Genomic DNA, 15780 nt, shown 5'->3' on the forward strand with positions numbered 1-15780 from the left:
TTATTTTAGCATATGTTTGCAATACATGATTACCTTCATTGGGGGAAGTTGCTTTTCTTTTGTAGTGTGGCTCTGCAGCCCTCAGAAATGAGAAATTATTACCATTACTACTAAAATAATATCTGCATTAAAGATAGTACCAGTGGTAGATGCACACAATTAAATCTTACTGCAGTGTACAATGTAGATCTTACATAACAGGCAAAGTGCATTCCACAGTGTGCAAATTAAGTGTATTTGGCAATAGACATACTCCCAACATCTGTCACACGTCTTACCTTCAGACTAGTTTCTGCCATTGGATCTGAGTTGGAGACAGATGAAGCTGTCTATGGTCTTGCAAGCTAATCTCAGCAAAACAAAAGCACACAGTCTCCAGGTCTCCGACCGTCTGTACCGCCAGCACTGAACAGTACCTTTGCCCTGCAGAAGGCCCTGTCCTTCCTTAGAGTAAAGCCTTCTCATTGCAATTACTACCTTGTCTTTGTTCTTATATAGCTCCAATGCAAACTTCCTTCCAGCGAAAATGTCTTATCTATTTTATTTTTCAAATTTTTATTGCAAAAATTCAAACATAAAAAAGGATCAATGAATAATACAATTAAATATGTATACTTATCACCTGGATTCAATCATCAGTATGTTGCATACTTACATTATCTATCTGTGGTTACTTCACCAAGTCATTAGTAAGTATTTCAAGATTTCTGTATGATTCTCCCCAAAACCACCAACAGAACCACTAACAATGCACCCAAGAAAAAGACAACTCGATGTCTACCACACATTCTGTATTCACATTTATTTAGTTGTCTTTAAAAAGCTTGTTCTAGCTGTGATGTTTGTTTTCATCTTCAACAGGACCCTATTAAATGAAACTAAATCTTCAGTGGCAGCAGTGCTGTGTGTACCATCTGGCTCAGACACAATGCTCCAATTTAACAATGGCTTAAACAAGACTATTTCTCCCTCATTTAACAGCCTGGCGATGGGCCAGGACAAGGCCCTGAAGGTGGCTCTTCTGTCCTCAGGATATAGTGCCACTTGGAGCTGAAAGACAGCAGCTCTAGGACTATCATAACGCCACAAAGATAGCTCAGGAGAGCTCAGACCAGATGCTACATACACATCCATGTTCACTTTCAAGTCCAGAACGCTGACACATGGTTCTGCTAGATGAAGCAGAGGCAAAGAAAAAATTCTTTATTCTTGGTGGTCACATGTAAGTTTCTCTGGACCTCAAGATTTGGATTTAAAGGGACAATGGTTTGGGGACACCAGTGAGCCATCTCTGCCACAAGGTATTCTTGGACACAGCTGAGCTATTCAATGAATTATATTAAAATTAATTTTCAGCATATTGTAATGTAATGACAGGCTTAGGCTTAATTTATGGTTCGATTATTTTTCTCCTATACTGAATAAGACTCATTACATAATATTCATTCCGAGTTCATCAATGTATTATTTTTAGTTTCTTTCTCCTTGTCAGGGTATAAACAATCAGTGCTTGCTGCTGTAACTGTGTTTTCTTTTCTATTTTTATTTTCTTGTCATCACAGTTTAAAAATAAATTTTTATTTAATTATAAGATATATACAGGAAAGCTCACAAATCAGGAATCATGGCATGATGTAAATAGGAACTTATTTATAACACTATTCAGATCAGTAAACAGAACACTGTCAGTAGTCTGGAAGCATTTTTTAAGTATCCCCCAAGCTCCCTTTCTTCCTCCCCAAAATGCTAATTATCCTGATCCTTGACACCATGGTTGAATATTATATGTTCCTGAATTTTGTATATATGGAATTATTCTTTTTGTCTCGTATCTTTTGCTCCATGTTATGATTATACAATTCATGGGTGTCACTGGGCATAGCAGTAGCTTGGTCATTGTTTATTGCTTAGGATAAATATGTGACAATTCATCCATTACCTTGTTAAACAACTACAATGCTTAGTTTTTGGCTATTACAATACAGTTGCTGTGACACATAAGTCTTTTGATGTGTACATGCATATATTGTTAGGAATAAATAGTTCATATGAATGAAATTACTGAGTTATGTGATAAGGAGATATAAGTAATGCCTTTTTGTTTTTACCTTTGTGCACTCAGATTTCTAGTCCAGTATTGAGTAGAAGTCATCACAAGGAGAATTCTCATCTTGCTCTGGAACTTAAAGGAAAGACTTTTCCTACCCTTTAGTAATATGTATGATAAATTGCTTTAAGAATTTTGTTGATACCATTTGTCAGGTTAAGAAAATTTTTTGTCCTAGTTTTGAACATGTTCTCCCTCATGGGAGGGTACTGAATTTTATAAAGCACTTTCTCTCTAGATTTACTGATATTATGACGTAATTTTCCTCTTTCTTGTTAAGTTGATATTTGGTTAACTTTTAAAGCTCAAACTAACTTTGCAATAATGAAATCCATTTTGTTTATGTTGTGATATTACCAAATAATGCCTATATCATAAAAGTTATATATTTTTAACTGATTATGAAAGTATGATGTATTGCTTCACAAATATATCTTGGTATTCTTTCTCATTTTCCTACATTATAAGATTTACACTTGATTTATTAAAATCTAATGTAAATAGTTACTTTAACAGTTTATTGACAAAATACAGAACTTAGAGTACTTTAACATACACACAAAATTAAAAATTATAAATCACAGATTTATTAGCAAGACATAGGGAAACTTTTCTGTTCTTATATATAAAATGAAGTATTATGTGTGTCTTAGTTACTTTTTACTCATTGCTGAAACAAAATACCTGATGCCCAAAGTTGAGAAAGGAAAGGTTTATTTCTTACAGTTTTTGGAGGTGGCAGTCCTCACCCAGCTGGCTCCAAGGCAGGGTGGCATGGCGGGGCCACAGTTCATGGTGGCTGCAAACAGCAAGACAGGAACAGGCAAGAGAGAGAGAGACACACCTTCTTACCTCATTACATTGTATGCTGGCTCCACCCGTAGGTGGGTGTAGCACTGACATCATCAATCCAAGTGCTAGACAATGAACCAATCACAAATGCACAATGCAAACACATGAGGCCTGGGGACCACAGACATAAACCATGTCATTCCACCCCTGGCCCCCAAAGATTCATGCACGTCCTTTATACAAAAGACATTTAGTCCATTTCCAAGAGTTGCCAAAGTCCTAACATTTTCAGCATTGCTGAGAAGTCCAAGTTCCAAGTCTTCTCCAATATCTATGGCAAACTCTTACTATAACCCTCTGAACAAATGAAACAAGGTTAAACATTTCTGAAAAGCAAAGACACAAGATAAATATTACCATTCCAAAGGTTATAAACAGGAGAATATAAAGCATTTGAAACAAAGCAAGTCCAACATCCAGCAGGGCAAACATTAAGTCCTACAGTTCCATGTTCAGCATTTGAATAAATCTAGTTGCAAGCTCCAAAAGGCTTGGGTGATTACACTCTCATAGCAAGTTCAGGGATTTCAGTTCCCACAGCTTCTTTTTTTTTTTTTTTCTTTTTTCAGCTTTCCTTGGATGATCCATATTCCTGGCTTTTCCAAATTTCTGGGTTATCAACTGCACCTTTGGCTTCACCCTTACATCTTTACAAATTGCCCTCTCAGGGCACACTGCTTGACCTCTCAGGCCCTTTGCAATTGAGGTGGAAACTGTCTTACCTTCAAAACTTGTGCATTTTCCTTGCACGTAAATCAGCACCCTGTGGATGCCACCAAGGTTTGATGCCAGCTGAAGCAGTAGCCAGGCTTTTTTCTCTCTTGGCTGTAGGGGTCTAGTTCCTGGATCACTGGGCTCTGTTTACCTGATTGTAAGGAAAAGCTTCTCTATATTGCTGCTATTCCAGAACCTTATGTGGCAGCTGCCATTCTGGAACCTCATGTAGCTGCTATTGCCATTCTGGAGCATGATGCTCTGTAGCTTTTCCCTCTGAGCAAATTCTTCCACTTTTGCAGTTTTGAGGTTGCAAAAAATGGAGACCTGCTGCTTCCTGGGATGCCCCATGGCTATCTTTCTTATTTCTCTGTTTCTTCTCAGCAATCAAAGTCTCAGTTCTATCTTTAAAATCCACAGCTTTATTGGAGTTTTTCTTCTAGCCAAACTTACAGCATTTTAAATTATCCTGCTGGGTTCTTTCCTCTTGATTTGCAACATAAATCTGGCTAAAAGCTCCCAACAATAGCCATGTTACAGCTTCAACATTTGACTACCTTGAAATTTCCTTTGCCAGCTTAATCAGTCCATTGCCTTTAGTCTTGGGCAAAGTCTCTGGGCAAAGTCCAACAACCAATGCAGTCCTTCTTCCCAGCAGAAACCTCCCAAGCCTGGACTTTACCATCAGGCTATCAGCCTTCTGGTCTCCTGAGCTCTGACCAGAATCTACTCTAAAGAACAGGCTAAGCAGTTCCAGCTCTATGCATCCAGGTAACATGTCTGAATCTTTTCAAACTTGCCCACAAAGTCTCTTGAAAAAAAAATATGGTCAGGTGTACTGACAGAAACTACTCCACTCCTGGTACCAAATTCTGTCTTAGTTACTTTTTATTCATTGCTGAGACAAAATACCTGATGCCCAAATTTGGGAAAGGAAAGGTTTATTTCTTACAGTTTTTGGAGGTGGCAATCCTCACCCAGTTGGCTCCAAGGCAGTGTGGCATGGTGGGGCCACAGTTCATGGCAGCTGCAATCAGCAAGGCAGAAACCAGCAAAAGAGAGAGTGAGAGACACGCCTTCTCCCAGCCATTATATTGTATGCTGGCTCCACCCCTAGGTGAGTGTAGCCCTGACACCATCAATCCAAGTGCTAGACAATAAACCAATCACAAATGTACAATGCAAACATACGCGGCTTGGGGCCAACCAATATAAACTATGACAATGTGTTAAAGAGTAATTTCACATTATAACAGTAATGAACTACAATTAACATTCACTCAGTTAACAAATAGTTTAAAATTCTGGCAATATAAAACTAGGTAAGAGTAATGGGAATGGGAAATCCTTTATAATGTCTGTAGCAACATAAATTAGTGAAACTCTTTCTACAGCAGCTTGGCATAGTCTTGCTGAGAATATAGATGCTGCAAATTTTAAATGCATGAAAACTAAGAAGCTTTTGTATGTGTACACAAGTAGACATGTTTTGGTGTAAGCATTGTAGTAATATAAAAGCTCCACCTACACTGCTGCAAAGCAAAACATTAACAGAGAAATAGAGAAAACATAGTAAGATTATATAATGAAATAGTATGTAGTATCTAAAGTGACTGAATTCGGACTACATATATAACTGTACTGAAATTACCCAAATTATACTATTACATAAAAAAGAGAAGGCACATTTAGCATCAGGCTACTTAAGGAAAATAAAAACACATGACTTATTTTACACATATTTTATGAATTTTTATGTATGTGATTAAAGTATAAAAATGAGAAAAAAGATGACTTACTTTAATATCAAACTGAAATCAGATGATTAGAAGAAATTTCAAATTTATAGATTTTGAAATGTGACAGCTAACATGTATTAACTCTGAATGTTAGTATATGGATGGTTTTTATAATATACTCTCTTATATATGCATATATATATGCTGGGAATCAAACTGAGGACCTTGCAGGGCAGGTGTTTATGCCACTGAGGTATATTTTTAGCCCTATATTTTTTATATTTAATATAATTTTACAAAAAATGTAGTTAATGTATAAATATGGCATATGTGTGTTTTTTGAGGTTTGTTTTATTTGCTGGTCTCTAACTGCCTGTCCAGTATATTTAAGAGAGGCAGTTAAAAACAAGACAACTATTCTTTGCATCAATGATTCTTCATTCTGTGTCTGAAAAAAAAAAAAAAAAACCCCAGCCTATTTATTATTGTTTGGTGAAAGGAATAAATTTGGTGAAGAACTTATGAGTAAATTGGCAAATTTTTGCTGTATCTTTTTTTCTTTGCCAGTTACTGAGTGTATGGTAATAATACTAAAAAGTACAGTTTAAAAAATATTGGATATTAAAAAACTGTGCAACTTGGCCTTGAAGAATCTTAGTACATATTCTTTCAAAGAAACGAGCCAGTGATTCAAGAATGGCTCTATCTAATCAGCCATCAACTAATCATTCACATCATGTCTCTTAGTGGTCACCTCTTGCCATAGAAATCAAACAAAAGTTCTTACAATTCTGTTTCTGGGAAGGAAAATCATACAGGCACATAATTTTGCACAATTTTAACAGGTTCATGGACTTTGGGAAATCCCTTTGCAAGTCTTGGGTTAACACTACCAATTTTAAAAGTTTAATTTGTAGAATTTAAGAAACTTCTAGTTGACAAAGAATAAGAGTTTGGACCCTAGAGTGGGGTGTGTTTGGAAAAGATGAATATTTTTAGCATAGCATAACTTGCAGGACCAGCTTTTCTTGCCTGATAAAAAAACAAAACAGTTTCCCACAGAGCTTCAGGAACTGTAGGTACTGCTGAGGGCCACGCTGTTTGTTTGATTCACTGATTCAACAGATATTCATCAAGAACTGTGGGAGACCCTGAACTAGAGCAAAGGTAAGTGAGTGCTTTACAATACTTGCTTTGAGAACTTTGCTACAGAAACTGGACGAATACTTTCCATTATTTACCAAGAACAAACACACTGCTTTCTCTGCACCTAAGCTGGCAACCTTTCACCTTACCTGAGGCTGGTCAGCCCTGGGGGACTGAGCCCCGTGCTGTGGCTGTGAACTGCTTCCGGGGGTGGTGCATCCATCGTGGTTAATCAGGGAGCAGTAGGGATGCCCAGGGGTACAGGGACTGCTGCACCACGGACTGCGGTTGGGCAAAAGGGTCGGTGGCGCTTCCTTTTCTCTGTAAAAGAAAATTACACACTGAAGCCCAAATGCATTTCATGTGGTGGCCTTCGTATTGAAGGTGTGATTAAAGTGGGAGCGTGTTTTAAAACTGAGACAGCATGGCTTTTCTAGATCTTGTGAACAGAACACTTATTGTAACACCCAAAATATAGCCTATAAGTGAATTCAGCATCCCTGTCCACAGCCAGCACTTTTTAAAAAAATTTTATTGGTACAATTTATATGCACATAATGATCACATTCATTGTAGAGAATTTGTACCTGTACATGATATATATATATATAATCATAGTTTCTCCTTCTCTTCCCCTCCCCCTCCCCTTTCCCCTCCCCTCCCTTTCCCCGTCCTTCCCCCTCCCCCCTCCCCCTCCCCTCCCCCCCCCCTCCTCCTCCTCCTCCTCCTCTTCCTCCTCCTCCTCCTCCTCCTCCTCCTCCTCCTCCTCCTCCTCCTCCTCCTCCTCCTCCTTCTTCTTCTTCTTCTTCTTCTTCTTCTTCTTCTTCTTTCTTCTTCTTTTCCTTGGCCCTTCTCTGTCTTCAACCCCTCACACAGCCAGCTCCTAACCCAAGATAAAATTCCTAGGGGTGCATCTCTGTCTGTGCTAAAGCCCTGGGGCAGCCTCAGCCTCCAACGGCCCCTGAGCACCCTTACCCCAAACCAAACCGTGATGCCAGGGAAAAGCAAGCAGCTGGAGGACTTCATTATTACTTCTCAAAGACCATCAGTTTTTATTGCTCAAAAGTATGTAAGTGCCCTTTCACTTTATATGTCTACATTTTCCATCTGGGTCCTATTAAAAACATCATTGTTTAAAAATTATAACGATTTATTTATTCATTGTTTTAAAACCATGACTAGATTTTGTATTCATTGTTTTAAAACAATGACTAGATTTATTTATTCATCACATATCTGTCATCCAGACATTCCCATATGGCTCAGTGATTAACTAATAAGAAGACTCCAAGGAAACAAACAAAAAAAATCCACAAAAAGTAAAACATATTTTACCTCCGAAGAATCTGCGCCTGTTTTAGGTCACACTTTGAGGTGTCTTCCTTAGCTTGATCCTGTTTCCCTTCACTGATCGTGCTGGCAGATGTTGTCCATAAAACCATGTGCTTTCGGAAGGTAGGCATTACTACTGACCGTCTGTGAAATTCGATGTCGGTGCCTAATTTTTCCCACACCTGCTTCCAGTGTATAGGAGTGTACCAGGCAACGGCCTAATGAAAATGACCCATAAATATCAGATATTGCTAGAGTTGTATATTTTTAATGGCATAGATTTATTACAATGGAATTTATATTTTTAAAATAAAATTAATTTTTATATTTATATTTCATGTTATGAGACATAAAAAGAATACGATGGCTATTATAGTTGAATAAATTACTATGTCTAACATTTGTCTCATAGTTGTTTTAGCTATGACAAGAACAGCACAAATTTACTTATTTAGCAACAATAAAAAATAAATAATACAATTTGATTAACTACAGTTAATGTTAACTAATGTTGATGTTAATATGAAAATTAACTAACACTAATGTAATGTTAATTAGCTAATATTAATGTTAACACGATCTACATTAGATCGCTGGAATTGTTCATCTAAACCATCTATTTGTATTCTTTGACTTCCTTTCCCCATTTTGCCCCTGGTTAACTACATTTTTATTGTCTATCTTACTATCGTTTCTCTTTTAAGAACAATCAATACACAAAATCATGCAGTATTTCTCTTTCTGTGTCTGGCTTTTTTCACTAGGCATAATGTCCTCGATTCATCCATGTGGTGCAAATGGCAAAATTCCCCCTTTATTTTTTAAAAGGCTGACTAGTTTTCCTCTGTACCTATGGGCCCATTTCTTTATCCGTTTGTTGATGTACACATGGATGGTTTCCATACCTTGGCTATCATGAATGTTGGTTCAATGAACATGGGAGAACAGATGCCTTTACTGAGTGACAGCTTCATCTTTCTTGGAAGGCTTGCTGGGTCCTGTGGGAGTGCTGATTTTAGTTTCTTTGGGTGCCTTTATGCTCCTTTCCACGATGGCTACACCACTCTACATTCCCACCAGCAGCATAACAAAGTTTCCCGTTTCCCTGACCTTGCCAATATTTGTCTATCTCCTTTAGGTAATAGCTATCTTTATAGGTGTGAGGTAGGATCTCACAGTAGTTTTAATTTGGGTTATGCTGAGAACCTGAGTGAAGCTGAGCACATTTTCATAAATCTGTTGACCATATTTTTGTTTTCTGAGGAGAAATATCTGCCAAGTAATCTGCCCAAGTTTCGGTTGGATGGCTTGCCTCTGTGCTGCCGAGTTGTAAGTTATTTATGAATTTTGGGTATTAACCTCTTATCAGATACGTGGTTTGCAAATATTTTTTTTCTAGTCCATAGATTGTCATTTTCTTTTGTTAATTATTTCCTTCACTGTTCAGAAGTTTTTTTAGTTTGATGTAGTTCCATTTATTTTTGCTTTGAAACCTGAGCTTTTGGCATCATAATCCAAAAGATTACTGCCAGGGGCAACATGCAGGAATTTCTCTCTCTGTCCTCTTCTAGGAATGTTATAGTTTCTTATCTTTTTTTTTTTTTTTTTTTGTCTTTTTCTTTTTTATTGGTACCAGGGATCGAACTCACGACTGCCTGCTTGCAAGGCAGGCGCTTATGCCGCTGAGCTAAATCCCCAGCCCTTATAGTTTCTTATCTTATATTCAGGTCTTTTATCTATTTTGAGATGATTTTTGTGTATGGCGAAAAATAAGGTATAACACATTTTAAAATCCGGTTGTGCGTGGCTGTGTAGATACTGTGCATGCAGGAGTGAGCTACGTGGTGAGGGGTGCAGTCAAAGTTCTGGCTTTAGTTTCCAGGTTTTAAAATTACAAATTAAGTGTACAACTACATGCTGTTCATCGGATTAGTCATCCACTGTCTTGGACTGTTTGTCCTTTTATACAAGATGAGGAGGGTAGTCATGGAGAATTCCTTTATAAGAGTATTGGGAAATTCAGTCAAATTAAAGGACTGTGGAAAAAGTCGTTGAAATATATTAATTTACAATTTCACATATTTATGATGCTTCATATTTCCACATTTTGAGAATGAGAAAATAGGGAATAAAACTGGCGACAATGAGAAGAAAAACATGTTTTTCGGGCTGGAATTCTAAGTGAGAGTTAAGGAGACTCGTGAGTACCAAAGAGAAGTGGACTCTGATTTACTTCCTGAATATGTGGTGTGTGTGTGTGTGTGTGTGTGTGTGTGTGTGTGTGTGTGTGTGTATTACTGCATATATGCAAAAATTATCCAGGGAAGTCCTGAACAGAGATTAAACTATTTATTTATTAATGTATTTATTTATTTATTGAGAAAGGGTCTTGCTATGGAGTTCAGGCTAGCCTTGAATTAACTTATGTAACCAAAGTTGGCCTCAAACTCATGGTTATCTTCCTGCCTCAGCTTCCTGAGTGCTGGGATTACCAGCATGGCATGTGCCATCACACTCAGATAACACTTATATAGTTAATTTGACATGAAAAAATTAAGCACCAAAATATATGCTCACATTCTACTTGTTCTTGTAATCTTTCAGTTCATAACATTAGAGATTTGGACATTATGCTATTACCATGCTAAGGCTGGCTTAATAAATTAAATAGACATAAAGATAACACGTAGCTAATTCAGCGAGGCTAGGCTTGCAACAGAAAAAGAGAAAATCAAAAAAAAATTTTCATAAATTCACTTTCAAAAATAACAGCATGAAAAACCCACTGCATGATACCAGTTAGGGATCCTTTTCTATAAATAACTTGGACATAGACGTTTATGCTGAAAATAAATTCATAATCTTTTCAGTGTGATCGTTAAATCCATGGTCTTTCTTAGTTATATTGTAGGGCTTCCCAAGGCAAGAACAATATTTTATTTTTCCCTGCACTGTAAAGATTTAAAATACTGGATGATCATGATGATGACATGATAAAATTTAACCTTGTCTCTAGAATGTTGTTTGGAGAACCTTGTAGATTATTTGTAGTACAATAGAAACATTCTTGGAGTTAAAATATATGGTTTTGTGATAGGTTTGTCATGTTACAATCACGTGTCTTGTAACAGCCCATTTAACTTTCAAATCCCACTTTTCTCCTTTGTAAAATACTTGAACGTTACTGAGAATCAAGTAAGAAAATGCATATATAAACAGGTATTCAGTGAGCTCCTACTGTATAGCAAAGGTCTGCTCCACGTTTGGAACTAGAATGTAAACCTAGAGACTAGGGAATCAGGCCGTGAACAAATAGGAACACGTCTGTTGGCTTTGTTTTGTTTTTGACAGTGAAGAGGCCACAAATCCTATGGGATAACAGCATGACTGATGCACAAAAAACTCTAGCCCTGTTCTAAAAATCCAGAGACTCACAGACCTCTAATTGTACAATCGTTTATAGATGAGAACATAGCAATTACATAGTTAACCGTGGGAGAGCCAAACAAAAACCCAGATGAATATTAACCATTGCCACAACAGGGATAAGATGACTCAAAAAGTAATCTAAGTCATACTTCTTTTTGGTTTCTTTTTTAAAAATGACATATACTATAATTTCTGTTTGTTCCACCTTGAAAAACAAGTGTTATACAAAAGAGAAACAAGCCCATTCTGATCTATTGAGCTACCTGCTATTTCTGGCAGAAGAAAGAAAGCTCTGTGATTTTTTCTGGAAGATATGGTTATTTTCTGTAAATAAATTATATAATTAGAAAATAATTGCAAGGTTCCGATGAAGCTTTGATCTGTCTATGCGTTACCACGTAGTAGCTCTTTTTGCAAGGAAAATCTATCACAGGTAGCAGGGTCCAGCATCACTAAGGTAAGAATGGGAATGAATTTGTTATAAAAGGACTTTGTGTTTACACTGGGGTTTCAAATTGACTTAAAGTCACATTTCAGTCTGTTCAGTTGAAATGTTTTCTAGTTAAATTAAATTATACTTAATGATTTACCTTGGGTAGGATATTCCAGTGGGATGTGATTCAGAATAAAAGGCTTGAGCCAAAGTCTTAAAGGATGGGTAGGATTTATTAGATGAAAGAGGAGTAGGACAATCTACAGAACATGAGGAGCATGTGCAAAGGCCCTGTGGCTTACACAAACAGTCAAGAACTGGAAAGTAAAAGGAGACCAGGGCACTTAGAACAGAGAGAAGGAGGGCATAGAGGAGGTGAGTTATGGAGGTGGGAAGGATAACAACATCCCTTTCAGGTTAAATTCAGCTGGCCAAACTCATTCTGACCTTCAGGCTCACAACAAGTATTTCTCCCTCTCAGTGCTTTTCCTGACTCTCTCATTTACATAGTCAGCATCTATGATCTAAGCACCATGCTGTCATCTGTCACACTCATATTTCTCTTAAATTATTATTTTACGTATTGCAATTTTTGGTGGTTACATGTGATTTCTACTAATAACACCCTCAGTTTCCTGTGGACAACATCTATCCAACCTCTGTTTTTCCTAGCACATACCACTGTACCTGACACATAACAAATATATGTAACTATTTTCAGTATGAATCAATCAACTAGTCCGTCAGTCTGTCATCAGCAAACACCATCATTTATGCTTATGTCATCCTGCAGAGATGATTTGATCCTGAAGTACTTCAGATCCCTGGGGAAAGAGATGACCGGGGCATAAAGTCTCACTGGGCTGCAGGGAATGACAATGTACAATCCAGCAGCTCGGGGACCTGGTCTGTCTGGCTCAATACTAATCACCTGCCAGGGTGCACAGAGTAAATAAAAACCACAACTGTAGTCCCAGAGCAGGTCAACACAGTGAGAGTTCAAATGCCTTCATTTTAATCTGGGTTTTGCTAGTAATTTCTCATAAGACAAAGTATATAACTTAGATTATATAACCTTATTTTCTCCTCCAATGAAAATTATTCGAATTATCATAACATTCCATTTGAGTCCTCAAAGATATCTAAAGCTCAGTGATAAAAGGTTGCTCAATTACTCTAATAAGTGCTCTGTCTGTAGGATAGCAACGGTTCTCAGGGCATATTAAGTGGTTTTTAATAAATTAGCTAAGTCTGTTCTAAAGCGAAAGTCAATCTAGGCATTAAGTGTAATATAGCAAGAAAGAAACTTGAAGATTGATGCTGATCAACATAGTTGATGTGTTAGTAGTTATATACCACAGTTAAGTTGTTTTGGAGATAAGAAATATATTTTTTTAAAAAACTTTTTGAAAAAGAAGTAACTTTTTGTTATTATTAAAAAAAAAAAAAAGACACTTCCAGGACTGAGGAAATAGCTCAGCAGCAGCCCAGCACCTTCCTGCCAAGCACAATGTCCTGAGTTCAATTCCTGGTTCCAAAAGACAGGGAAAAAAAGACGCTCTCAAACCTTGCTGGTGTATCCTTGGGAATATATTTATGCTATTCTCATCCCATGGAAAAAGCTGAATGAGAACCTAAAGTTGTCAGATACTGGGAATGTTACCCAAAGCTATCTCTAATACAGTCACTATTATTTTTTCTTTTTTGTGGAATTGGAGACGAAACCCAGAGTCCTGTGCATGCTAAGCAAGTGCTCTAGTGCTGATCTACACCCTGAGCCCTGCTTTTTAAAATTTTGATATCGGGTCTCACTAAGTGGCCAGGGCTGGCGGGGAACTTGTGACCCCCTCCTTCTGACTGGCTGAGATCACAAGCAGCACCGCCACACCCAGGCCGATACACAGTCAGTTTTAGAGAGAATAAAGTGCAGTCATTTAAAATCAAGACCGTAAACTCTTTTACTGGAATCTATCTCTTGGGAGCAGATACCGCATCTTTATTTTATATTCGCAGTGTGTAAGATAGACCCAAGGATAAAGAATCTCTATAAACAATTCTTCCTCATCCTCCTTTTCAGGCTAAGTATGTAAATAAAATCTATCCTTGACTTTGAAGCAACTTCCTAGACATAACAAGTTACCAGAATTACTTTTGCCCATCTGTAATCAGCTCCTGGGGACGCTGACACTGGGAGGTGTTGGTCTGCCTGATGTGTTCTGCCCTTTAGTGATGATGCCACCCAAGCTTTTAAGGATGGGGGGAAAAGGAACACAGGGACTATTACTCTGTTAGAGATGTTGCGACAAACCAGACACTAACCTCACCGTTAGGTCTGCACAGGATTGTTGTGCAGTTTGGACTTGTTCTAAACATGTTTTGTTCCTTCCAGAGAAAATCAGATGGTGGCTGGTGCTTTCCGTTGGACGCTCCTGCCCACACCTACAAGAAAAGAATTTGTTAGTAACACAATGCCACGGAAGTCAACATAGTCTGGAAATGTCACACAGTGTTATGCCATCTTGGTCTTTCTAAACAGATGAGGTTTAAAGAGGCCTGCTGTCTAATGGCACGCTGAATCTCTGAGCACAAGAGATCCTCCTGCCTCTGCTTTCCGAGTAACTGGGGCTATAGGTGTGTGCCACCATGTCCAACTTCAGAGGGGCTCCAAAATATAAAGACTAGAACGTATACTGCCAAGTTATACAACACCAAATAGCTATGGCAAAAATCTGATTTAAGGGGGATTAAAAAGAAATGGGGATCCTCTAGGGTCAACTAATTCCCTGTGCTCTGAGCAAATAATCTCTTTGACTTATAAGGACATGCTTGCTTAATTTGAGTGTAGGGAACCCATTTAAATGGTTAAATGATAAAAACAAAAGATATTGTACACTAAATGGAAAAATGCAGCGGAAATTTGATTTTTGGTATTAATTTGCATCCGGAAGAGAGATTAAGTGGCCCCATTCACCACCACCCCCGCCATCAGTGAGATCACGTTATTGGCAGAGCAGGTGAGAGAGACTCCTGGTGCCAGTCCCACAGGTGACAGTGTCGTGGAGTCTGTCCACTGTGGTTTAAGCTCACAGTATTTGCATCTCACGCTCACCGTTACTGTGGAATCGGCCTGCATCACGACATTTGGGGGGAATCGGTACAGAGACAGTGCCTGCCCTTTCACGTTTTGTTGGAGGCTACAATTCCCAATCTCCACTTCTTTGTCAGGAGAAGAGTTGGTGAGCTTCACAAACAAGCCCTTGACATCCACTTCAGCTATTTTAATGTCTGCTAGAGCACTAGAAAATAGAACACAAAGATTGTGAAGTGACTGGAACATGTTTGACTCACTTTAAGAACTAAATAATAAATATACTTTGTAAGTTGCCCCTAAACTACATTGTCTATTAGACATGGACATCATATACTTTGTAACCAAAGACAAATGCCTTGACCCAGTTCAGTCTCTTTTCTGGTGCAATAAAGTTGTCTATTTCACATAAAATAAAACCTAAAAGGTGCTCTATGTATCAGGACATAAATGTCCAAATGAAATTATAATTATAATGTCTTAAATTTTCTGCTGTTCAACACAAGCCCACTTAATTTATTTCTGATAAAAATGTGAAGGTAACTAGTAGCTAGTTTAATTCTTATGCAAATATAAAATGATTTTTTTTTTTTTTTTTTTACTTTCTAACTTGTTCTAACTTGAGAGCTTAGTATGTTCTAGGGTTCAGGCTAATCATTTGTATGTCTGTATTCTTCATAGGGTGGTTCACAATTCATTCAAAAGACATGAAATCACTCTGATGGGTCAGGACCAACCATCTTAAAAACAATGTCTACCTATACCAACAATATTAGCCAATAATACTTATGTATCAAGTAATTGAAAATATACCTGCATCCTTTTATTTTTATGTATTCCTGTATGTCTGTCTCTCTGTAAGTTTTATCCACAGTTGCAAAATCCAAGAAGTTCTGGGTCCCCCACCCAATTTTTAAACATATTTGCAGGAAAATATGAA

At 37.6% G+C, this 15780-nt stretch overlaps 1 protein-coding gene across 1 annotated transcript in view; it reads right to left on the minus strand.

The window, feature by feature from the left end:
- Positions 1-2804: 2804 nt before the first annotated feature.
- The window catches only part of Lmntd1 (lamin tail domain containing 1), a 34089-nt gene continuing 21113 nt past the window's right edge, over positions 2805-15780 (minus strand). The window contains exons 5-10 of the mRNA XM_063238410.1: positions 14862-15048; positions 14072-14191; positions 7894-8108; positions 6708-6879; positions 4626-4700; positions 2805-2906 (exon numbers count right to left, since the gene is read on the minus strand). Of these exons, the coding sequence (XP_063094480.1) occupies positions 4692-4700; positions 6708-6879; positions 7894-8108; positions 14072-14191; positions 14862-15048 (703 nt within the window). The 3' untranslated portion in view covers positions 2805-2906; positions 4626-4691. The remainder of the gene's footprint in view (positions 2907-4625; positions 4701-6707; positions 6880-7893; positions 8109-14071; positions 14192-14861; positions 15049-15780) is intronic.

The sequence above is a fragment of the Cavia porcellus genome, unplaced genomic scaffold (genome assembly GCF_034190915.1).
Source record: "Cavia porcellus strain 051 isolate PalLab524CR breed Dunkin Hartley unplaced genomic scaffold, mCavPor4.1 scaffold_27, whole genome shotgun sequence".
Classification (NCBI taxonomy): domain Eukaryota; kingdom Metazoa; phylum Chordata; class Mammalia; order Rodentia; family Caviidae; genus Cavia; species Cavia porcellus.